General features: G+C 36.9%; 4 protein-coding genes, 1 long non-coding RNA gene, 1 other non-coding gene and 1 pseudogene across 7 annotated transcripts; 4 read left to right on the top strand and 3 right to left on the bottom strand.

Moving 5' to 3' along the window:
• The first annotated feature begins 1,282 nt into the window (after positions 1-1,282).
• On the top strand, positions 1,283-2,257 carry LOC126795315 (uncharacterized). 2 transcript variants are annotated; one of them, XR_007672262.1, is made up of 3 exons: positions 1,283-1,434; positions 1,551-1,655; positions 2,104-2,257. It is a non-coding gene; the product is annotated as an uncharacterized LOC126795315 (long non-coding RNA). The 2 variants fall into 2 exon arrangements; XR_007672263.1 differs by having other exon boundaries at positions 1,328-1,434; positions 1,545-1,655.
• A 2,759-nt stretch (positions 2,258-5,016) lies between these two features.
• On the bottom strand, positions 5,017-6,682 carry LOC126794727 (thioredoxin-like 1-2, chloroplastic). The gene is made up of 4 exons (XM_050521497.1): positions 6,248-6,682; positions 5,957-6,139; positions 5,655-5,819; positions 5,017-5,551 (listed from the first exon to the last, which is right to left on the bottom strand). The coding sequence occupies exons 1-4, from the start codon at positions 6,434-6,436 to the stop codon at positions 5,285-5,287; spliced, it is 804 nt and encodes a 267-aa protein (XP_050377454.1). The 5' UTR covers positions 6,437-6,682; the 3' UTR covers positions 5,017-5,284.
• A 2,419-nt stretch (positions 6,683-9,101) lies between these two features.
• LOC126795207 (photosynthetic NDH subunit of subcomplex B 4, chloroplastic) lies at positions 9,102-10,592 on the bottom strand. Its single transcript, XM_050522054.1, is given in 6 exon segments — positions 9,102-9,328; positions 9,727-9,798; positions 9,876-9,931; positions 10,010-10,172; positions 10,296-10,340; positions 10,431-10,592. Coding segments are annotated over 6 exon segments (576 nt in total). The 5' UTR covers positions 10,539-10,592; the 3' UTR covers positions 9,102-9,196.
• A 125-nt stretch (positions 10,593-10,717) lies between these two features.
• On the top strand, positions 10,718-10,791 carry TRNAI-AAU (transfer RNA isoleucine (anticodon AAU)). Its single transcript has one exon. It is a non-coding gene; the product is annotated as a tRNA-Ile (tRNA).
• Positions 10,792-10,856: 65 nt separating this feature from the next.
• LOC126793876 (2-hydroxy-palmitic acid dioxygenase mpo1) lies at positions 10,857-12,775 on the top strand. The gene is made up of 4 exons (XM_050520503.1): positions 10,857-11,294; positions 12,137-12,199; positions 12,347-12,418; positions 12,501-12,775. Exons 1-4 carry the CDS (start codon positions 10,965-10,967, stop codon positions 12,615-12,617), a joined length of 582 nt encoding a protein of 193 aa, XP_050376460.1. The 5' UTR covers positions 10,857-10,964; the 3' UTR covers positions 12,618-12,775.
• A 97-nt stretch (positions 12,776-12,872) lies between these two features.
• Positions 12,873-14,200, bottom strand: LOC126793902 (pentatricopeptide repeat-containing protein At4g21065-like; annotated as a pseudogene).
• Positions 14,201-22,092: 7,892 nt separating this feature from the next.
• LOC126793875 (NAC domain-containing protein 100) lies at positions 22,093-24,015 on the top strand. The gene is made up of 3 exons (XM_050520501.1): positions 22,093-22,633; positions 22,767-23,044; positions 23,142-24,015. The coding sequence occupies exons 1-3, from the start codon at positions 22,426-22,428 to the stop codon at positions 23,703-23,705; spliced, it is 1,050 nt and encodes a 349-aa protein (XP_050376458.1). The 5' UTR covers positions 22,093-22,425; the 3' UTR covers positions 23,706-24,015.
• The last annotated feature ends 324 nt before the right edge of the window (positions 24,016-24,339 follow it).

Consider the following 24,339-nt stretch of genomic DNA (forward strand, 5'->3'; position numbering starts at 1 on the left):
AAATGGTTCTTGAATACATGTATACAACTAATTGTGGTGCGATCAAAATTGAGTTCACGATGAAACTGATGTTTTTCTACAACAGATTATAAAGAGTTTGAATTGAGTTCACGATGAAACTGATGTTTTTCTACAACATCTTGAGAATTTGAATTTGATTTGGATTTAGATTTGATGAAGAACGAGCGATTTGGCAGCTTGATGATTTTTCGTGGGCTTGAGTTTGGATTTGGATTTGATGAAGAACGAGCGATTTGGTGGCTTGATGATTCTTCGTGGATTTGATAATCTTCGTGGACTTGAGAGACTTCAGAATTTGTTGAGAATGATCTTGCTCAAGTGATTTTCTTTTTTCTTCTCAAGTCTCATTCTCTTCATGTTGGAAGGGTATTTATAGTGTCAAGGCTTTTATTTTGTAGAATATTTTAATGACACTAAAATAATAATAAAATTTAATTGTATAATTAAATCAATATGTATTTTCTAATTAATTTAAAATTAGTTATTCTCATAACTAAATTAAATAGAAAATAATTGACTTAATTATAACAGTTAAGAAATTTATTAATTTAATCAAATCTCCGATTACCATTTCGAATTGTCAATGACATTCAATTTTCGATTTTAAGTCGGAATCACGTAACTTTGATTACGATCATCCATTTATGTGCTGATACGAGTTTTATTCGGATCTGCACAAACTTTGTTGAGTTTTGGGCCACGTGTGTAATTATGTCGGGCTCTTAGTCGATTTAATCATTTAATAAAGATGATTTACTTCATTAAATTTCATGTATCAATATACACATAAAAATTTGATAATGTGATTTATAAGTGTGGACCATGTAAAACCGATTATTACCAGGTTATGGCGCTGCACAATAGACATACGAATCTCTTATCTTAACTAGTGGAATATTATTATGGATTCATATTACCAATTATGATATAGTTTTCCATGTGGAGGAAGAAAGTGAAATATCCATTTCTCTATCCACTATAATGGAAGAGGAAACTGAAAACCGATATGTGTGCTGGATTGGATATGGATTGATTGGATTCAGTACAGAGCTTCCTTATTTCCTATATATTATACGCGGGTGGCCTTTTGAACAGTGTTGCTACAGTTATGAACAGTATAGGGCTGCTGGGCCGGGTTGTACTGAAGGTGTACTGTTCATATCCACAGTATTCCCGATTTTATCCTTACTTTCTTCTACTTCTTCTATGCTCTTCTGCTTTCTTCTCACTTCGCTTCTTCTCTCACTGCTCTCAGATTTCTTCTCACCGCAAAATTAAAAACTTTAAAGCTTCCATCCCATCTGGAAGAGAGAGAGAGTTGTGCCCTCACTCTTCTCAGTTCCCTACCGCTCTCGACAATCTTCACCACAGATGCTTCAGTTCTTCTCTTCGTCTTCTAGCTTCAATTCAGAGGTACCAATCATTCTCTCTATAATCAATGATAAATCATAGCATAGATTAGACTCCCCAATCAACAGATTTGGGGATATAAAAAAATGGAGAACTTGACGAGCTGATCGAAGGTTTAGGGATTCGGCGACGTCAAGATAAAGAGGAAGTGAGGACTGTCAGACGATCTCCGTGGCGCAGACCAAGACCTCAGGTTTGGAGTTAACCTTGAAGAGCCGGAACAGGTCAAAACCCTTCTGGGTTTTCACAATGAATTCTTGGTGTTGTTTGAATTGAAATCAATATGTTGGGTTCTGGTATGGATTAAGTTTAGATTTGGATTGAGTTATGAATTGGGTTTCAATTAAATTAGTGTATTATCTCAGTCTCTCACAAATTAGGTTAGTTTCAATTTGGATTGAGTTATGATTTGGGTTTATATGTTTTCTGGAATGTGGATTGTCTACACCTACACCAATGGTCTAAATATAAGTTTTCTCAAGTTGATTATAAACTATATGTGTGGGTTGTTATGTTTGGTTATATCGAGCTGCTGTGGTTTGTACATATAGGATCTTATACTTTATTGAGTCTACATAATTTGATTATGTATGTTTACTAATCTAAATTGTTATTAGCTCTCAAGCTTATAGAGGATCGTGCAACTAATAGTCTGTAAATTATGTGTACCAGGTTCAAAAGCACATTAAATACAAGCAGAAGATCATATTGAATTGCCAGGTTCCATTGTTGTGATCATTTGTATACAAATAGACACTGTCATGTCTCCTCTTAATATTACTTTGAAGGAATTGCTGAGGAATTGTATGTTGATCAATGTTGTTCTGCTGGTATACTATTTTTGAGTGGTCGGTGGTACTGTTCATACGTTGTTCATGACTTTATTAACCTTGCTCTCCTTTACATTTACGACAAAGGGTTATGGTCGTTTTAGTTCTTTCGTTTTCTGCTCTATGCGCGCTATCTCTTCCTCTCCGTCTTTCTCTCTCTCCCATCGTTATGTAGAGTTTGGTCTCCTTTGATTGTCTTTATCGGTAAGTCCTCCCCTGGGTTTCAATCTGCTCACCGTTTTCTTGCTGACATTTCAGTTGGTGAATGAGGAAGATTAAGGTAGAATTTTTGTTCTTAGATTAAGTTTGAGTTTTGAAAGTTGTTCACTTGGTGAATGAGTGGGGATTATCAATTCAATAGATTCAAATTTCAGCTTTCTAAAGCTCCTTCAAGTTGATGATTGTTCACTAATACTGATATTTAAAACTCTTAGATTAGTTTAATGAACCTCAACTGAGGAATGGAGGATCCATATGGAGATCTATACAGAGTTACAAGTTTCATTTGATGTGAAGAAATATCTGCCATAATGCCAGTATGTCAAGTCTGATATTATAGTTCTTCACTCTTTGTTATAACTAAGGATTAAAAACTTGGATTTCACAATTTCTATGGACGACTCAGCTTTGAGCTTTCGAATTATTTTTCTCTGTATTGTATTGATTCGATTTTTGATTTCATTCCCTTCACTTTTCCTAGAATTGAATTCATTATGTTCACTCGAGATTTTTTTTTTCAAGTGCTTTGCTATTGTTGATATGAGCCTATTGGTAGATGGTGTGTTTAGGAGAGAGATGAAATTGCAATATGATATAATGTATAGTTGTTGGGGCTGCAATTTACTTGCTAACTGGTCTATGTGCAATCAATGAGTAATAATGAGAACATAGCAGGTATGCAACATATGTAATTCTTGGTTATTGTGGTTATCTCTTCTCAATCAGTTCATGACACATATAAACTATTTATGAGTTTTCTCTGCAATCCGTTCATGTTAAACAACATAATTTTAATTCATTTTTTAACATAATTTCGTACGGTATGGTGTGAGTGAATTCTATATTTGTGTTAAATTGAGAAATTGGGTTTTATGTAAATTCTATATTATAGTAATGTAAATCTCAATGCAAATTTGTAATCTAAAATCTTAGGTAGCTTGATATCAAGCTTTCTGTTATAGAAATCCCGGCATCTATCTTGAATAAAGTGCCTCTCTTTTGTTGTAATAATTTTCTTCTTCCATAAATTTGTCCTAATTACTCTGATAATCTTTTCCTTCACAGTGTTAGAATGATCGTTTGGTTTTGTACATTCTATTTTAAAATGATGTTTTATCTGAATTTTTAGATCTGATTACAGGCTTTTTTTTAATATCCGAAGTTCAGCTCTTTATCCCTCCTAAATCCTAATGCTATTATGCGAATATCATATTGTTACCAGAGTAAATAGTGCTTTAAAGTTTACATCTTTACCTTTGGCAATTGCAAGTTTCCAATGTAAAATTTAACCTTTTCTGTGTTTGACAATAAAGAAGCTATTCCGGGAGCTAAATGTGAATCAAACATATATGAATTTGATTGTTATCCACATAGCTTCTAAATGTGAAATACTTGGTCTTCATATGGAGCAGACTCCATAAAATCAATAAGCTTCTGCAACATTTGAGCTATTTAGTATCTTCCGATACCAAATAAATTGGGTCCACTGTTTTACATTGGAATGTGATTTTGTAGTTACCAGAAAGATAGAGCCCCGCAGCAAGGCGCGGGTGTGCTTCCTAGTATTGCAAATGATAAAGATGCTGCCTGAAACCACTTGCCCATGGTTTCAGATTTTACAGTCATATTATATCCACAATCGGACCCATGCTGAGTTGGATTGTGGTTCATCCGCATCACTGCCATTGTATCTGACCTGACGAGAACAACTAATTTTCGATCTATTTGTTCCCTTAGATGTTGGTAATTGAGACAGAGTAACCTCTTTCTTTGTTGGAGTGCTTGGTTGCAACATTTCTTTATCTAAATTTACCTTACAAAGTACTGCTAAACATTCTTATCAAGGTGTTTTGTTGCATGGTAAATATTGCCCTGAGGATTATAGTGAATTTATGGAGAACGAAACGTGCATTTTTGATATTGCATGGTGTCTATCGGCAGAATTTATTCTTTTTACACGAGAGGTTGTGAGTTTGACTCTAGCAAGACAATTTTAGAGCATTAACCTAACTAACTTAGCTTTGTGTTAGCATGATAGGACTCAGTTGTCACACAATTTAACACGTTTAGATCTCTGTAACCAACCAAATACAAAGTTTAAATTAGAAAAATGAGTCTATCACATGAACTTTTGAGGAAAAGGAAAATGACATTGAAAAAGAATATGTAGAGCTTTGGATATTAGTTTGCTGACCCCAACCCCCACTATGATGGCCACAAATGACACACAAATCCCAGGTCATAAGGATTAAGGAAGATCCCATCTCCAAAGAAAGCCAAATCATTACATGTATGATGTATCCAGCTTTGGTTTCTTCTGCAAATTCAAACTGCAGAACCTATAATAATAATAATAATAATAATATAATCCTAGTTTTGGCTGTTCATACTTCATAGCCCTCATAGCATATATACCAGCGTGTCAAACTCAACAATTCAGGGCTGGCCACAAATGACAAGCCAAGTCATATCAAACTAACTCATGTTTTGAATTAGTCTTGAGACTCATAGCTGGAAATATTTGACAAAAAATGTAACTGTGAAAAAGATCATTGCCTTGACCCCATTCACTAAGATAAATGATACATATGTAACAATCTAGATCTGTATTAAGCTCTCAATCAGATCTACTACAACCTCAAATCCAATAACAGATTAACCAGAATTGCGGGGTTCATTGGAAAAAAGATTAGAACCCGGCTTATGGAAAACCTAATAATAATGATATATTTACAACACCAAGCAGAAGAATTGATATGACAAAAGTGGAGCTGCTTTACTCCAACATGCCTTAATTGGAACCTTCAGATCTTCAGCAAGGCACTTTCTTCTTCTGCTAGTTCTATGTCATGGTCATGGATTACATTACTCCAGACACCAGACAAATCTGTGCTTTTCATGACCAAATACTCCTCCACTATTTCTTCTCTGGTTAATGGTGGAGAAGATCTTGCTGATAATTCACCTATCTCAGCCAAGTGTAGTATCTCAGACTCATCTAAGCCTTTTGCTGGGCCAAGACTACAACCCTCAGCCCCATATTTAGCTAAGGCATCTTTGAATTTCTTGATCTGTAAAATAATGTTTCCAATTAGCATAATTCGAACCATAAAAACCAACCAATCCTTTTATCGAACACAACAAAGCAACATTGACAGGAATTGCAATACTTACAGTGGCATTGGTGCAGCTGAAGCTACATACTCGCCCTTCTGCGCCTTTATAAAACCTAAAGAATGGTAACACATGTATGTGGAGACCATGACACATAGTCTTGCGCTCTTCATAGTTCACCTTCAGAAAAATTGCATCTGGGTTCTGTTCAGCCAGCTGACAGATCTGAACAAATCCACAAAGCCATTGATAAATACATATCCCAAAATCCAAAATACTCTAACCTAAAATTAGGCATGCTATTATTTTCCAAAAGGGGCTTTTTCTAAATTGAAATTGTGAAACCTAAAAATGAAATATACCTTGGGATGCAGAGCTCTGCAACCTCCACAACCAGGTGAGTAAAAATCCACTACAACCAATCTATCACCAGCAGTATGCAAAGAATCAATGAGTTCTTGAGCAGAATAAATCTCCACCATGTTGGGTTTTAAAGTTTTCTCCCACCATTTCATAGCTTTGCTTACACAAATTGATGCTTGTACCTGAAATCCAATACATAAATACAGACCTTTAGTAAATTGTAGTGTTTGAAACACAAAAATTCAAAGAACTAAAAGCCATGAAGAGAGAAAGCAGAAAGCTTTACATACATGAACAGTGAAATTTCTGGGGGCCTTGACCCTCAAACTCTTTAAGCCCTTGTGATCTGAGATGGGTTTTCCAAAGAAATCAACACCCAAAACAGGAAAAGCTCTTGAATTTGATTCTTTGGATTTGGAGCACAGACTCATCTCATTAACCCCAGAAATGCACAAACCACACTCTGATAAAAGTTCCATGTTGAATATGTCAAAATCTGAAGCCCTTCTTTTTCAGAACACAAACAGAAAAAACCCACAAGAACCCACTTCACCTCTTGCACCAACAACAACAAGAACCTAGTTTCTTGAATCAAAAACCCGTCGATTCTTGATCAAGACTTGTGCTTTATGAACCCAAAAGTGAAGCTTTAAACGAAAAGGTGTAGTCTTTTTGACTAGCTTGAATTGGGAGATAACAAATGGAGAGAAAGAGAGAGGTGCGGTTGTTAATCTTGGAAAACTTGGAAGAACAAGAAGAGGGAGAATTAGAAAGAAGCTGTATATAGAAAAAGTGTAGGTAGGGTCATTCCTGATTTTGATTTTACCTTATCCACATTTTTCTTTTTCGGATAAAATCTCGCACTGAATTATAGCAAGTGTCTCTAAAATTAAGGTTTTTTTGGATTAAGGTGGCCTTGTGTTTTCTTTGAACAATCTCGACTATATTTACCGGCAAAAATGTTTGGCAGTTAAAATGGAAACCTCGTAGCTGACTGTGTCTGCATCTTCGAGTTTTTGGATAACATGACTCTTTTCTTACTGCAAATGAGTAAATCTATTTTTGACTTTGGCTCCTCTGATGCTATAATCGGTAACAAAACAGCTTCTTGTTATCAAATTCTATGTGTTTTTCTTCGCGTCAAACAAACAAGTCTACATTTTTATAATTTTTGTTATTCCATTTAGAGAAAATCAGATATTGATTATCGTCTCTACTTAATTCTTTACATCGATGTTGTACTAATTATCTTTATTTTTGTTTGATATCAAAAGATTTTCTTAACATTCAGGTGCACAATAATACCACTGTTTAGTTGTTTGGTTTGATCAATGGAGTTTCATTTTGTTTCAATTGTACAAATGCAAGAAAAACCACTAATGACATACCTTAAGCCTTAAGGCCAGTGTTTTAGAGTTGACATAAGCATTTAGGTCACATTAACTTTTTTTATCTTCTTAAGCTAATCTTTTTGCTAAGAGGATTGCCCAAGTATAGACACAAGCGTAAAAACACATGTGAAATATATAAATTGAGTGAGATAGAATTTGATGCCTCACATAATTGTTGATAAAAACAAACAAACACAGTGAAGTCGAGAAAACGATCTGGAGCTAACTAATGAGCAAGATAATAGAAACTTTCCTACCCTTCATTGAAAATAAAATAATGAGCAGTTTCGTCCTCTTGACAGTGGCGTTGGAGTTCATACAGAAATTACTTCATATGAAAATATGGCATCCTTATGAGAGCCATAACATGCAGGGACTCGAGGCACTTTGTTTGTTTCTGCAGTAGTTTCTTCTATTAATCAGACTTGGAGAACAAAAACCAGGGAACGCTTTGTGTTCAGTGCTGCTTATATCGACCAAATTATAATGACAAATGTGAAACAAATCGCAGCATATAACCACCACATGATTCATGGATTAAGTAATTTATTAATTAAGATAAACCCAATAATAGGGTTTGAAATCCGATCAGGGTATCAATCATGTGCTGCTGATTCATCATGATATAATTACGAGAAACCAAGTTGGCTCTAAATTAACTTCTTTGATGATACGAATTACCAAGTAGTGCAAATTCTACCCTTCACTCAAAATGAGATCACATATCTTAGAATGCAAGTCAGCTACTGTTGGAGTAAGAGATGTCTAATTTTAAATTGGATTCAAAGTGAATGATATCAAAGGATATGGATTATGTAACTTCAAGATGTCAACTGATCTATTAATCTGCACCTTTAAAATATGGTTTTTATACATGTCCTTATATGTATAGGACCAGTTCAAAAAACACTCATGAATGGAGGGTCATGCATGGAAGTGGCTTAGCTGAGCTTGAAATAGATATTTTCTTTGGATATATTGTATTATGGTGCATGACAGGGAGAGCGCATAGATGATGAAGGCTACCCCTTTGGGATTCCCTGATTGATATTTGATATGGTTCATGAATTCATTGGGGGATAGAAGTGATCATACAAGCTCGCAATCCACAGGTTTGGGATTGTTCTTTTGTTATAAAAAAATTGGCCCATTGTTTGGATTTTGACTGGTTTCCCAAAACAAAGGGCCAAGGCCATGGTATCTTCCAAAACAAGTCTATAGTTCTGGGAGCTACTTTATTAAGCAAAGAAGGAACAGCCAAACATTGACAATGTTCTCCCATACTTCAATCACCAAGTCACTTCTTTTCTCGGAATCTTTTCTCCACAGTTGAGTGGCTGACCTTTATACCCCAGAAAAAAGCCAGTTGAATTTGAATTTTTTACAAGATGAACACATAAGAAAATGGAAATGAAATCTACATTATTTTCTCTATTATTTGATGCAGGATTTGAGGAACTAAAGTTGCAAAGGAATAACATATTCCACAGCGATTGGCATATATTACTGCAGCAGGATTTGATTTTATATAAGCCAATTAAAGTGATGCCTTTTTGGAGCAAGATGTTGCTTTCTTTTGGGTGGTTATTCGTTAAAGACTCTCAAGGTTCATATACTGATTTCTTGACATTTAAATATATTGCAGCAAAGTATAGCTAGCAAGCGTTTGTCATTGATTAGGTTATTGTGGGAGACACACACAGACACACTAGTAGTAATTATGTTTGTTTTTCCAACTCATCAATTAGATCAAACCTTCAATATGGTATAGTATATACAATAACATCTACATAGTTATAAGGGTGAAACAGAATCCTTCAGCAAATGCTGAAGAAACTAATAACTAAGCTATTTGACAAGCTGCTCTTCCTTCTTAGCAGCCTCTTCCAACTCTCTCAGCCCTCCAACTTTCTGCTCTATCTCCTCAATCAGCTCCTCCCTCCACAACTCTGCTCTTGCAGATTCTTCAATGTCTTCTTGCTGCATATTTTCGTATATCACCATTAATTAATAATTTAATACATCCTACATTAATAATTTAATACATCCTACATCAGTCGCAATTTGTAATTCCATATGCATGGAGTTGCCAATAGAAGTAGCACTGAACAAAAAGTAAGCCAAAAACAACTTCACAAGATAGGTCATTGAACGATGTTAAGAGTTAAAGCTAACGCTAGCTTCAAGTTGTGCCATCTACAAGAAACTAAACTATATAGGCTGGCCACAACGGTCAACATCGTTGGTCATAAATCATAATACCAACCAAACTTTACCAAGAAGCAATCAAGCATTTCGTGAATTATGTTTTCGCTCAAGATTACCTTCTCATATAGCCAATGTCCAGTACGAAATAGTCTAGTGATAAGTAAGTTTACCTTCTCATATATCCAATGTCCAGTGCCATCTCCTCCATCTTTTCTGTACTCTTCTGAATCATAATATGGATCCTAATACAACAATGTCTCAAGTGACTAATTATCTCCAAAAATGATATTGTAACTGCAATAATTATCTAGTGATTTACCTTCATAGAACCAAAGAATAAACACCCCCAAACAGTGAACATGATGTAAGCAGTATCTACAAATATAAAATGGAAGTGACAAAATGAGAAACTAAAACATAAAACTGATGAATTAGGAAGTATGAAATACTTACAGACACTTTTTATGGAGTCATCACTGAGATGCACAATGGACTTGTGGGTTATAAAGTCTCTTTAGCCTTCAGTATGCTCCACTAGAACTGCCATTAGAGGCCAATCTGGGAAAGCATTGGTTCTGCTCAGAGGGGCTATTTTGCTCTTTTTCCCAACTTCAAGCTATGCAAACAAATTCAATACATGACAGTTACCTAACAACTAAACCTACATACCACATGGTCCGATGCACTCAAAAGTATCATTCTTTTTAGGCTAGGAAATCAATGAACTGCTTAGAAGTACCTGTTTACACCCACTGAAAAGCTCAGAACTTGAACACTGCCTAAGCTGCAAGATAAGATTACTATCCACATTAGTAAATGCAGTTCAACTATCTAAAGTTTCAAAACATAAGCTCATGTGGGGGTTGGAAGTTACCAATCTTGTATTTGAGGTCATGTGAGAAATGTCCACTTTTGTTGGTTGGAGAGAAGAGCTGTGAATATGTGGACTAGTAATGGTGAAGCCCATGATAGCTTCTACCATTAGTGCCTTATAGTAGTAGTTGAGAAGATGAAGCAGTACACATTTGAAGCCAGGTTTGTGTTTTGTTGGGTTACAGGAAAGGAAAAAGTGGATAAGGCTCATATGAGAACCATTTGCATCCACCCTTATTTTGCGCATTAACTAATTGATATTTCTTAATCTGCCACAATTTACCAATTGGCCTATTAGCTCAGCTGGTTAGAGCGTCGTGCTAATAACGCGAAGGTCGCAGGTTCGAGACCTGCATGGGCCAATTATTTTGTAATTTATATTATTTATTTTTTAATCCAAACCAACACAGTCTTGAAGTTGCAGGAAGACAATTCCAAAGTGTTGTTGGTCACCGTGTTCTGCTGCCATCTATCTACTTGTTCATCCTTTTCATACCCACTTTGTCATTTCAACTCCAACAAGAAAAACAATTTGATGGGGAGGAGTGGATTGTTTGATCTTGAAAGCCACTTTGCCTTCTATGGGGCATATCACAGCAACCCAGTTAACATATTGATCCACACTCTCTTTGTGTGGCCAATTCTGTTCACCTCTCTTGTTCTTCTCTACTTCACACCTTCCCTCTACAATTTCCCAGCTGAGGGGTTTATGTTCAATTTGGGGTTTGTGTTCACTGTGATCTATGCTTTGTATTATGTTGGATTGGATAAGAAAGCTGGGTCCTTGGCTGCTTTGCTCTGTGTTCTCTGCTGGGTTGGAGCCAGTGTTCTTGCTAATCGACTTGGGTTCTCTTTGGCATGGAAGGTGTGGGCTCTCTCTCTCTCTCTCTCTCTCTCTCTCTCTCTCTGTGGATATGTATGAAAGATGTGGTTTTGATCGATTTCAGTTGGGAAGCTCTTGATTTTGCTCTGTTTTGCATAAGAAACATGTTGATCATTGTGTTATTCCAGTAGCTGAAATAGACATCGCATTATAGAACAAAGTTATATGGGGACATCTTAGGTGTTTGTTTGTCGAAAAGGTGGGAACATTAGGGACTTAGGGAACCACTATATCTTTGATCCGTTTTGACTCTTGATTATGTCTTTTGTGAAGAATGAAGGTGTCCCTATGTTAAGTTAATTCTGTCCGAAAGACTTGAACAAAGGTGCAAACCCAAGTTCTAGTTGTAGCACTGGAAACCAGTTAATATGCTAGGTGAACTATGAGGTCCATCTCAGTAGTCTGCTTAGTTTCTTGTGTCCAATTGTGGTACATATGTACAGTTGGTGATTCTTGGCCATGAGTATGCTTCAGGATTCCAATTAGTATTAGTGTGGAAAGTTCTGGGAAAATGGTTACTTTCATTGAAGAGGAAAACAGCAGGGCATCGGGTGAAATCTGCTGACTAACACATAGATTAACTTTTATCATTCAAAGATTGAGACTTCAAAATAATGTTTAGTGTTGATCATATGGTCTTTACTCTTTAGTAGCGATAAGGAAAACAAAATAGCAACAGAATGAAGTTGTTGATCACTACATGGAAGGTTGTATAAAATACAAGCTCCGTTTTTAGCTCAAGATAGGATTTACATTCATCTTTCTAGTTAAGAGCTATATATTAAAAATCAAACTCCTGAATGTTTGATGAATTATTTCCTCAGGTTGTGTTGGCAGCTCAGTTGTTCTGTTGGACTGGACAGTTCGTAGGCCATGGGGTGTTTGAGGTGACCATTCGTGATATTCCACTATTGTTGTTTCCATTTCCTGAGTTTGTTGCATCACATATAGAGGATGCTATATGTGTTGTGATGCTCTATATCCAGATTGAAATGAGGCTGTATAATGCATCTGACCATAATGATTGTTTTCAGAAACGAGCACCGGCTCTTCTGGATAACCTTACCCAAGCATTTCTGATGGCTCCTTTCTTCGTGTTGCTTGAGGCAATTCCTAAATCCTATCTGAATCAAGATGTTTTTTTATTATTATTTACTGACTTCAAAATGCTATTATTGTATCGTTCAGGTCCTTCAAACGGCCTTTGGTTACGAACCTTATCCAGGGTTTCATGCAAGCGTGAAACAAAAGATAGAAGCCAACATCAAAGAGTGGAAGGATGAGAAACAAAAGAAACAAACTTAAGCTTAGATAGCTCACATCCAGATACCAGTTCTGAGATGACTGTATTGCTTGTATCTGTATTTGCCAAGTAGTTTTCACTTGATATCGAGAAGAACAAAACAAAGCCTTCAGATGTTATATACTTGTATAATACAGTGCTCTAAGACTACTTTTTCGACTACTTTGTCGACGAATATCATCTCATATACTGATATACTGATATCTAAATCTTATAAATTAGTATTATCCAACAATAATAATTAACAAGTATGCTTATCAACTAGTGAACTGCCTATTTATATCTGCGCCAATCAAGCTAATACCAGGCTCTGGTTTCTCAACTCCCCGGTCCAGCATTGATCTTCTTACTCTCATAGCTTCGTTCCAGTCGCCTAAACTTGCATACAGATTGGACATAAGCACATAATCGCTGCTGTGATCTGAATCCAACTCCAAAAGATGACTCCTGACCTTCTCTCCAAGCTCGACCTCACCGTGCACCTGACACGCTGACAACAATGTCCTCCATACAATGGCATTACACTTCACAGGCATGTTCCTTATCAACCCATAAGCCTCCTCCACAAACCCAGCACGCCCCAACATATCAACCATGCATCCATAGTGCTTCACTGTTGGTCGAATCTGATAGTCTTTGCTCATAACTTCGAAATATCTTCTTCCTTCCTCAATCATCTCCACCATTTCCAAGAACAGTTCCAAAGAAATGTCACTGTGACCATGCGTCGCAAGCCCGAGAATCATCGTGTTCCAGGACACTATGTTCTTCCCCTTCATCACTATTGAATATCTCAAACGCTTCTTCAACAGCTCCACACTTGGCGTACATGTCAATTAGCGAATTAGACACGGCCGCAACGTCGCCAAGATCCATATGATCAACCCAATAATGCACCCGCCTCCCAAAATCCAATGCACCCAATGTAGAACAAGCCGAGAGGGTCACAACCACGGTGGCCTCCCCCCTCTCCAACATTCTCATGAACAAATCCAACGCTTCATTGCACTCACCGCAGCTGACGTGAGTATCGATGATCGTATTCCACGCCACTAATTGCCGGCTAAGCATTTCATCGAACAGCTGGACAGCAGTTTCTGCATCCCCAAACACACCATACATATGAATTAGAGTGTTCCTCACAAACACATGAGAATCAAAAACCACGTTTCACACTAGTACAATGCAACTGCTTTCCCAATCTATCCGATCCCAACTGCCCGGAAATCTAGAGCAAGAACGGGAGGGTAAAATTGTCAGCAACATTTCCTATTTCTTTTTCTTGCACTCTCTTATATAACTCAAACGCCCTTTCGGCGTTATTAGTCTTCCCAAACCCTCTGATCATTGCGTTCCATAAAAACCCGTCTGGGGTTTCAATGCTGCGGAACACAGAGGCCGCGTAGTCCATGACACCGAGCTCCGAGACGGCGCAAAATGAGATGACCTTGCCGAGAACACAGAGGGTTTGATCGAGGCCGTTGTGGGTTATATGAGCGTGGAGTTGCTTGACCTCTTTTGTGGTGGTGCACTGCTTGAAAAGGGCCATGACCCTTTGTGCATTGTCAAATATGTTGCTGCGCATTTTTGGTGCGCAACGAGCCAACGCGCTTGGTTAGGCCGAAATTGGTTTTGGTGCGTTTAGGCGTATCGTATTTTGTTCTTTTGGATTATCAGTTTTGGTGATTGCCTACCATGCATGATCATGCATCGTCCTAGCAATTGTATCAAATTTTCCTTTTTTTCAAGAAGGATTGTAGCACGTTCATAATCTCTACGAATGATGAACTTATAATAAAAGAGAATCCCAAGAAAATAGTGCTGAAAATATTTAAATGTCTCCCAGGTTACCGGTTGTTTTCAAACAATTTTCCATTTGATCTAAGTCTGGGAAAAAAATGGTTTAGTCTCTAACGGATATAGACATTACGTACCGTAATACGAATAATATGGTTAGTTTGTACAGTGTCAGGTGATGAACTTATGTCATGTACGTGATACGTACATTAAGAGTTGGATCCATTTCAGTGAAGTCTATTCGCAGCTACAGATCGATAACATAATATGGATATATACCATCTTTTGATTCCTTTCTCAGTATGGACGGTTACTTTTGATTTACTTTTTCTTTGTTTGGGATGAATGCTTTAGGATTATTGGTCTCTAAAGAAAGTTTATGCATCCGCAGAGATTTCAACCTGGTTTGTTCTATATAGTTGGGGTTGCCTTTCAAAGCATTGAGTGGGTTTGGTTCTTCTCTAAGCCATCGATCATGTCCTGCATTTATCTTCTCACATGGGTTTGCAGTTGGGTGCATATTAATGGTCTGCTGAGACTCTGATGGTAAGTAACAGATTGACAGTTTCTCTATTAGGGCAAGGTTCCAACCAAAGTTGGTCTGCGCTGCAGATATGCCATGTTTGATCACCTATCGGGTGAGTAGAACACCACTCTTGAAAACTACTCAAACCTGCAGAGTCTCAAATGATCATTTCCACTTTGGCTTTTCAGTCTAGTGTGAGTTGAAGAAGCAAAACTCCCTCATTTTTACGACGGAGCTTAATTTATAGCTGTGTCAATAAACCTTGCTGTGCATCTACTTTCTTCGATGCCATAATGGGCGACCCTTTATGGAACTTTTGCAAAAAAGAAGAAGATACAACTGCATTCAAGCTATTCACTTATGATATTATTCATCACTTCATGTCCTCATCAGTCACTACAAGGTGATAATAGCTCAAGCTTTTATTTAATTCAAGCTAGCTAGGTTAGCCTCGACATTGTCCAATATATCTTTTTGAGGACAAACTAATAAGCCCTCCTAGATGTTTATATATACATATATATATATATATATATGCCGTCTTTGGTGTGGACATATGCACCATGCGGATTTGGCGTTTCTGGCGATGGCGGGGCGAACCACGATAACCACACTCTCCACCTTTCGGTGGTCTCGTTTGTGCCGGCCGAAGTTTCATTGGCAACCCAAGGCGGTCGGAATCTGCAAAATTCAAGTTTCTTGGCAGACTATGGAAACCCGCGATTTCGGCCGCCATAGGTCGCCGATGGAGCTCCGGCCAGCATAGAAGGGACCGCTGGGAGGTGAGGAGTGTGGCTTTTGTGGTTCACCCCGCCGTTGCGGTTTTTCGTCTTCGGAATCGGGGCGTCCGTGCACACCTAAAAATCCTCCTATATATAGTATGTATTGGAAATATTTAGCACACAATCATAACAAATAAGTATAATCAAGTAATTGAAACATGTAAGCATGTAATATAAACACATATAATATAAAATAAGAAGAGAATTAGAGAGGTATGTGAGTACAAAAGAGTCACGAGACTCGCTGTCGTAAAACCGTAGACGCCTCCCCTTGTGCAGGTATTGACGGTCGTCTACAAACTCCAAAATAAAACCCTTGTAATCTCACATAATGTCTAATCCGCTTTACACAACTACCGGTAAATTGAGTGCCAAGTATTTATTGTATTGCCCAAGGAATAGAATATAGGAATAAAAATGAATGAGATGAAGAGTAAGAGAATGAGAGCAATACAAAATACCTCCCAACTCTTTAACAGCTCTTAGAAATGATATGACTCTTCATTTTAAATAAATAATAATGAGTTTTGAATATTTGTAATTAAATAAAAACCAATAGTATGGATGGTGCAAGCTATCCTTTTTATGTACTTGTTCAAGCAATATGCCATAGCTATCAGACCGAAAGAAAAAGAAATGCAGAAGCTAGGTTACTCAGTAGCTGTTTGGCCTATTTCGATGAATTCGATCATAAGTATGCTCGATTTGTTGCATATGCATCTATAATGTCGACTTAGTTTATCACGGTCTTTATTAATCATTTTGGTTACTTTGTCCCACCAATTTCAATTATTAGGGAATTAATGTTGTCAATCATTCGAATGCAAGGCCATATATATCACAGTATTATTATACTTCCACATTATAGATCTGGATTAACAAAGAGTACAATGTATATACAAGCTGTTAGGAGGCCCTGGCTACATACTTAACATGCATACGATATAAACACAGAAACAGAAAACCCTATTGACATTATCATAATTCTCATTAGTTTTACCAAATTAATGGTCATATTTTTAACTTCCTAAACTTATATGATTTAATATTTTTGACATAATATATTTCATGATATATGAGTCTATATACTAATCTGAACTTAATTTCTACATGTTATTTATCCATGATCAGAGTTAATAGTAAATGTTCTAAAAATCCCCGCCTAGGCGCCCGGAGACCCTTGGCCGTCTCGATTTTGGGCCGATTAATCCCCGATTAATCCTCTGGGCGCTGGTTTTTTAGCTGTCCGCCCGATTAACGCCTAGCGTTTTTTAGAATTTTGGTTAATACTAGCTTATATATGATTATACTGCATGGATCCTTACCTTGTGAAAAGGGAACAAATATATTGACATAAATATACGTACGAAGGCTTTCGACACGTGCGCGCATATATGAAAATTTTCGTAAACCATATCAAGTTTGGTTTGGAAAGTTTATGCTGTACGTCCATGTTGTATTTGCGACAGTTTGACTTTGAACTAGTTTGAAGTGAACAAAATCTCGCTATTTTCTTTATGTCATGAAGATATTAACAAATTTCTCATCTATGTAATTACGTCTCTTTCCCTTGAATTTGACATGAACAAATTAACAATTACTATAGTAGAGCACAATGCATATTTTATTATGTTTCTGGTTTTCATAGCATGTACGCATGCGTGCATCTTTCTTCTTCCTTCTCTTTTAGCTTCCTTCCTAATTTGCTTCACCTTTGCCCTACAGGCTACAACACGTACGTCCAGCCACACAGTCTTTCTCCTCCTCCAAATTCTTCCGGGTCTGCTTTTGTTGAATGAGTTGCAGATATTTTACACTTTGAGGATAATTATCTTATCTTGATTCCCATATTAGGTAGCTTGGTTTTATTTGACTATAAATAAGTATGGCAATCAAGGAGACAAGGACTGATACAATTATATTGAAACTCTACGTTTTCACCAACAAGATAGTATGGATATTGGAAATTGTCAACGATCAACATCATAATATATCATATAATTATATCCACAATAGAGGAATTATGAGAAAGATCTTGTTGGCTAGAAATAAATTTGGTGTCCACCTCTATCATGCTCACTATTCTAAATAAATGTCAAGTGTCTTTTATAATATTATAGTTATAAATTTATTATGAACAAAAACACTTGACATTTACTTAGGGTGATGGGCATGGGTTGAGCAACAAATTTGCTTCCATGCTGGCCTATTCTAATCCCCCAATTTAGCTCTCACCAAAACATGGAAAACATGACCACAATGATTAGTGAGTCATCATCCCGAAAATGTTAAACACATTAATTTTCAGTTTTGTACCTTGTTTTATTGGAAGTAAATTTTTCGATCACCTTAATTTACCCACCAAAATTCCCATCATCCTTAATTGACGCTTTGTGTCATCTTCTTTATTTGGTTTAACTATGGTTAACTATATATACATTCCTAACAATTAATTATAATTTTTTTATTTTACCTTAACTGTGAATAATTTCTCCAAACCATCCAACCAAACTCACTTCCTTTGCAACTAATCACCAATTCCAAACATAGAGTAAAAAGTCAAAAACTCACAGCCCAAAAACCCACAAATTTTCAAGAGTAAATGGAAATCAATATAAAACTAGTATTACAAAACCAAATACGCATCTAACTCAAACCCTTGATTTGGGATAGTGTAAATCGACCAAAAACGAAGAACAATGCTGAAGGACTTTTTAGAGAAACGAAGAGAAGAGTAAATGCCAAAATGGTAATGATATTTCTAATTAAACGAGATTTTAAATGCAAGAGATTTTTTTTCACTATAAGAAATTATAATTAATTCCTTAACCAACCATAGTTAAAGCATATGAAGAAGATGACACATGTCATCAATTAAGGAGAGTGGACATTTTGATAGACAAATTAGAGTGGTCGGTAAATTTGTTTCAAGTTTTATTAGTTAGCACAACTAGGTGTTTATACGCAATAGTCCTCGCAAATATAGTGCATTCGACGAAAATAGGGTTAGGTTTCACCCACAAATTAATTGTGTATATACTAATTATGTGATTGCAAAGAAGCCACGTACAAATACAATCGAATCCAGAAGTATATGTATACACATAAACATTTGCATCACTCCGATCACATCCAGAGTTAGGCAGCGCATCAAAATGAGTCAATCATATTCATTCATCAGTAACAAAAAGAAAAAAAAGACGTTGAAGAACATAATAGTGATTAAGATCTTCGGCTTCTTCATAATCCCTGTCAAGTTATGGGATGATTGGTCTCTGGTTTTCAATATTCAAAGAATGACCTTTGCCTAACTCGATCATATTCCCCAATAGTATGTATTCTCATTAGTCTTGGCTTCTCGACCAGACAGGTACTGCCACGTCTCTACTCCTCTGCAATTCGTCATGTTGGAACCAAGGAAACAGAACCCAGCTGCCGCTCTCGATCCAGTCGCAAAGGTTTAATTAACATTCAGCCCTTGGGTTCGATCAGCAAAATTAATCCTGGCTTAATAATTAGTTAGGTCTCACTAATCAAATATCAAGAACTTGACGAACCAGAGGAGGCCACGCACGTGACGGATTACTTGACTATGATCAGGTGCGGCGGTACTGTCCATTCCTGGCTATCGTGATACAAACGTGGCGGGATAAGGACGTCCCCGATTGGTCCAGATTCGTGATTATGGACCGGATTGAAATTCTTAGGACAAAGCCAACTAAACCCTAGCACACGCCACACGCGTCGATGTGTCATGGGTGATTGGACGTGTTTCCAGAAATGGGAAGTCTGGTTTTGATACGAAACCCTGAAGTGGCGAAAGTGGCCGTGAGATTTCAATATACAATATATGCGAATCAGAATCATTATGGGGTCAAATTACAATCACAAATCACAAATAGAAATTGACCTACATTCATTTTTTTCTTCACTTTTGGAATGAATCAATGAATTCTGAATGCAACTTTGGTTGTCAATTGTAATATTTGCTTTAGGCCCTCTTTTAACCTACACTAAGCAGATATTTAGGCCGCTTTCGAGCCATTTTTGTAATTGGCCTAATAAAATAACATGAAACATAGCTGGTTTGATTTGATCCTCACGGTGACAAAATTTGTTGATCCAGCTAGCAATTCATATATCATACACCATAATATTATATGTTTTGATCGATTACTTGATGGTAGCTAGTAAGCTGATAAGTCAATATGGAAACACCATTACATTTTATGTAGTTTATAAAAGTGAAAAACTAATTTGTTGAAATGATCGTAAACAGTAATCGTACTTATAGTCCGTGATGGTAGTGGGAAACTAAGATTTTTTATCTTATTGTCTGAGATTGTCAAGTAGACCGGGATCAGGTCACTGTATCATACTATTTGTAGAATTGTGATCAGTGATCACCGGCAATTATAATATGCACCCATCATGAGTTGAAGTTTAATAATAGAGGCCCTGTATATGAAGATTTTTATGATTTAAAGTCAAAACGGGAATTTCCTCGAAGCAATATTTGAGAACCTACATTTAACCATAAATGAAAAACAACAAACGTTACAGGTTCAAATTGTTGAAGCTGGCACTAATCTTCTCATCATGTTGGACAAATTAGCTTAGATGCATTAACAAACTTTATTTCACCTAACCAATAACCACTCAATGGCTTTAATCCCCGAGCACCTTTTACATCACCCCTTGCAAGAAGTTGAAGCTTTGATTAATTGGTGTGGCCAGGGATGATATATATTTGGTGCGCTAAACAAATTATCTGATCGATATGATATAATTAAGTTCTATAATCAGTCGATCGCAACTAAAAGATAACTAGAAGAGCTCAAAACTTATGTTTAAAATTTAAGTGAGTTGTCATAAGTTTGATATATATAAGAACTCGTAAATTAAGGATACAACGCAACGAGAGCCATATCAAATGAAAATGGACCAAGCATATTAATTTTGGTTGTGTTTGATATTCCTTCAATCGTGTTTTCTTTGTTCGACCTAATTGATGTCATATTTCAGCAACTATACATCATAAGAAGTATGTACAGTACATGTCGGCTAATAGCCATTTCACATTTTCACACATTTGTGATTTTCTTACGAAAAGTGTGTGATGTCCGCAATTATTCTAAAGTGTGGACGTCTCAGCTTTTTTCACGATCACATGTTGGCAACAACGTTTCTATTGCCGAAGCAACTGCAAATGCATCCTAGATGTCGTTACCATGAAGATGAAGGCCCAAGGAGAGCAGGTTTGAAGTTTCTAGGCAGCGGTCGCACCTGAAGCTACATGTTCATCGGAATAGATCAAAAACCAGTCGGCGTCGGCTCCACCGGTAAAAAGAAGCTCCAAGTAGAGGCTTGGACTCCGTATACCAGCAGAAGCTCCGTTGCTAGCGCATGATTGTCGAAAAAGCTAAGACGTCAACACTTTTTTTAGTTTGCGGATATATATATATATATATATATATTGATGGTATTTAGACGTGAATGAAGTGTGCTTTATTAACTAATTTGAAAGAGCTGACCAGCAAACTTTTCTGTTTTCTTTGCATCAAAACACAGCTGCTACCACTAATCAGCTAATGACACAGCTGTTACCACTAATCAGCTAATGTTCACTACTATAAAACAGATTCTATTCTGAGCTTCATGATGCTCTAAGACTAACTGCGCAAAATGAGAAAACAAATTGAAAAAAAAACTATTATGATATATGCCTATGATTCATGTATTCAAACAAACAAGAAACATCAATTCAGTAACATCAAAGTCCTATCACATGAATAAAATCATTTATGGACAATTGCGTCTATGATCTGACTGCATGTTTTATTTACATTGTAATTGTACTCCATACATTTGTTTTTAGTTTTATTAATTTGTTTAGTGTATTTAATGATTATATATTTATGTTGATTCACTATATAAGCGTTACAACATAATCTTAATTCGTATTTCTATCGTTATTGCTTTCTTTCTGTTCACAGCCAATATATACTTGTATAGTTGAACACGTGAATCAATTTTTAAAAATTCATAGGACATAGAAAGCCATAAAAAATCTGACAGCGCAACGAGCAAAAAATATATATATATATGACATTGTAAGCCTATAATTCAAGTGATCGGTACCTCTGGTAATTAGTTGAAATTATCTAGGGTATTGACAAAACTGAAACATATTAATTGGTAATGAATCAATTAAAATCACATGCATAGTACTTGGATGGGTGCATTTGTCCTTGGTCAATTTTGAAGAGGGCAGAAATGGTTACAAAGAAGATGTTAAAGAAGCTAAACGACCTACCCAACCCGAGTTACCTTCCATACCACGTTTCTCTCTCCAAACACAGTATTTAGGGGTTCCTCATCGTGCTCTTCTTTCTCTTAAAATCTCATCTATCTCTTACAACTTTGTTCCATGGCCTCTCTTCTTTTCCTCGAGCTTCACCCTTTTGCTCCTTGACAAAATACTTTTTGCTTCTCATCTTACTCGGTTCTGTTTCCGGCTTCGAAAATCTGTGAGCTGAAAGCTGTACGTGTTGGTCACAACTCATTATAGTTTGAGAAATCCAGAAGACTCTATTTGTATAAATTGAGGTTCGCTTTTCGAAACCATGCTCTGTTGATCAAACCCATATTGCGAAGAAACAAGGTTTTGGAAAGTAAAGCTAGTAGTGAGGTTTTAAGGTATCAATGATGCAAGAAATGGAGAAGTTTGCTCTTCCAGCTGGAACTTTCAAGGAAGAAGATCAGATTGATTTACCACCAGGGTTTCGATTCCACCCAACCGATGAAGAGCTTATCTCTCAGTACCTGCACAAGAAGGTCATCGATTCCAACTTCGGCTGCAAAGCAATTGGGGATGTGGACTTGAACAAGTCCGAGCCTTGGGATTTGCCATGTAAGTTTCTCTAAACAAATAGCTTCCCATTTGTTGTGAACATCTGTTACACTGTTTGCGATTTCCAATCCGATTTGATATTGCACTTTTGGTTTTTCTTCAGCTTGATTTTGGTTTTGTTTTGTGGATGAAGATAAAGCGAAAATGGGTGAAAAAGAATGGTACTTTTTCTGTGTAAGGGACAGAAAGTATCCAACTGGTCTGAGAACAAACAGAGCAACTGAGGCTGGATATTGGAAAGCTACCGGGAAAGACAAGGAGATTTACAAAGGGAAATTCCTAGTTGGCATGAAGAAAACCCTTGTTTTTTACAGGGGTAGAGCCCCAAAAGGTGAAAAGAGCAATTGGGTCATGCATGAATACAGATTGGAGGGTAAATTTTCAGTCCATCACCTCCCCAAAACTGCAAAGGTGTGACATTTCCCTCTGTTTTCGATCACTACTATTTGCTCTGTTTTCCTCTGTTTTGTCTCTTGTTCTGACCCTAGTTTGATTTTAAAATTTGCAGAACGAATGGGTGATTTGTAGGGTTTTTGAAAAATCTGCCGGTGGTAAGAAAATCCATATTACTGGACTTACGAATTCGGGTTCTCATGGAACTGAAATTGGTTCTTCTGGTTTACCTCCACTGTTGGACCCGTCGCCTTACAATGGCGCCAAGACCAGACCTGCTTCAGAGTCCGTGCCCTGCTTCTCCAACCATGAGTCCTTTGATTCTCAAGGAAACCAAGGGATTGTTGATTACATCAACAACAATCCTCTTTTCTCTGTTTCTTCGAATCCTTCAAGCAACAACAACGCTTTCCCAAGAGTCACGTATCAATACGCTGCTCCAGTTTCGTCGGCAAATTTCCAGTTTCCGAATTCGGTTCTGATGCATGATCATCTGAGGGCCTTGCTTGAGAGTAATGTTTCATTCATGAGGCAGAATTTCAAAACAGAGAGGGACATGATCAGTCTCTCTCAAGAAACAGGCCTTACTACTGATGTGAACCCTGAAGTCTCTTCTGTCATGCCAAATCATGAGATGGGTAGAAGGCCATTTGATGATCAAGATAACTTTTGGATGTGACTCTGTGTTATGTGTAGTGAAAGAAACAAGATCAGCTAGCTTCAGCTACTAGCCAATAATGTTTTGTGAGTTGATTGATGGTGTGAGTCTGTGAATAGATATTTCCTGAATTATTAAGGGAATTTGATGAAAGTGAAGCCTATGTTGTGTAGTATATATGTGAGAAATTATTTTGATGTTTGTGTATTTAAATTTTAAATCTTGTTGAGACTGTTCAGATATTGGCAGCATTCTTGTGAATGAGCTATACGATATTGGTGACATAAGAGAATAAGATTCAGTTGGTGGTAATGATCTTATTTTTCTGTATTCTAGTTGCTTCAATCTTGCACCTTATTAGTCCTCCGAAAATTTAAAATGAAATCAGTTACATCACTCCTGAGGGTATATGGTGGATCAGTTTCTATGTTTGTTGTAGTTTTATCACAATATTTTGGATTATCCATTTTCTAGTTGTGGAGTGGTACTCAGCTAATCACGGGTGGTCGAGTTTTGACCTAGGAAAGCCCCCTCTCTCTCTCTCTCTCTCTCTCTCTCTCTCTCTCTCTCTCTCTCTCTCTCTCTCTCTCTCTCTCTCTCTCTCTCTCTCTCTCTCTCTCTCAGAGGACGCATTAAAAACTACAAGTAGTAAATG

This window comes from Argentina anserina, chromosome 5 (genome assembly GCF_933775445.1).
Source record: "Argentina anserina chromosome 5, drPotAnse1.1, whole genome shotgun sequence".
Classification (NCBI taxonomy): domain Eukaryota; kingdom Viridiplantae; phylum Streptophyta; class Magnoliopsida; order Rosales; family Rosaceae; genus Argentina; species Argentina anserina.

Coding starts and splice junctions, on each gene's coding strand:
- LOC126794727 (XM_050521497.1), bottom strand. CDS start 6,436: ATGGAACTTTTATCAGAGTGTGGTTTGTGCATTTCTGGGGTTAATGAG. Junction 5,820..5,956: donor GCAGAGCTCTGCATCCCAAG/GTATATTTCATT, acceptor GGATTTGTTCAG/ATCTGTCAGCTGGCTGAACA. Junction 5,552..5,654: donor TCAGCTGCACCAATGCCACT/GTAAGTATTGCA, acceptor ATTATTTTACAG/ATCAAGAAATTCAAAGATGC.
- LOC126793876 (XM_050520503.1), top strand. CDS start 10,965: ATGGGGAGGAGTGGATTGTTTGATCTTGAAAGCCACTTTGCCTTCTAT. Junction 12,200..12,346: donor TAGGCCATGGGGTGTTTGAG/GTGACCATTCGT, acceptor GATTGTTTTCAG/AAACGAGCACCGGCTCTTCT. Junction 12,419..12,500: donor CTTTCTTCGTGTTGCTTGAG/GCAATTCCTAAA, acceptor TGTATCGTTCAG/GTCCTTCAAACGGCCTTTGG.
- LOC126793875 (XM_050520501.1), top strand. CDS start 22,426: ATGATGCAAGAAATGGAGAAGTTTGCTCTTCCAGCTGGAACTTTCAAG. Junction 22,634..22,766: donor CGAGCCTTGGGATTTGCCAT/GTAAGTTTCTCT, acceptor TTGTGGATGAAG/ATAAAGCGAAAATGGGTGAA. Junction 23,045..23,141: donor ACCTCCCCAAAACTGCAAAG/GTGTGACATTTC, acceptor TAAAATTTGCAG/AACGAATGGGTGATTTGTAG.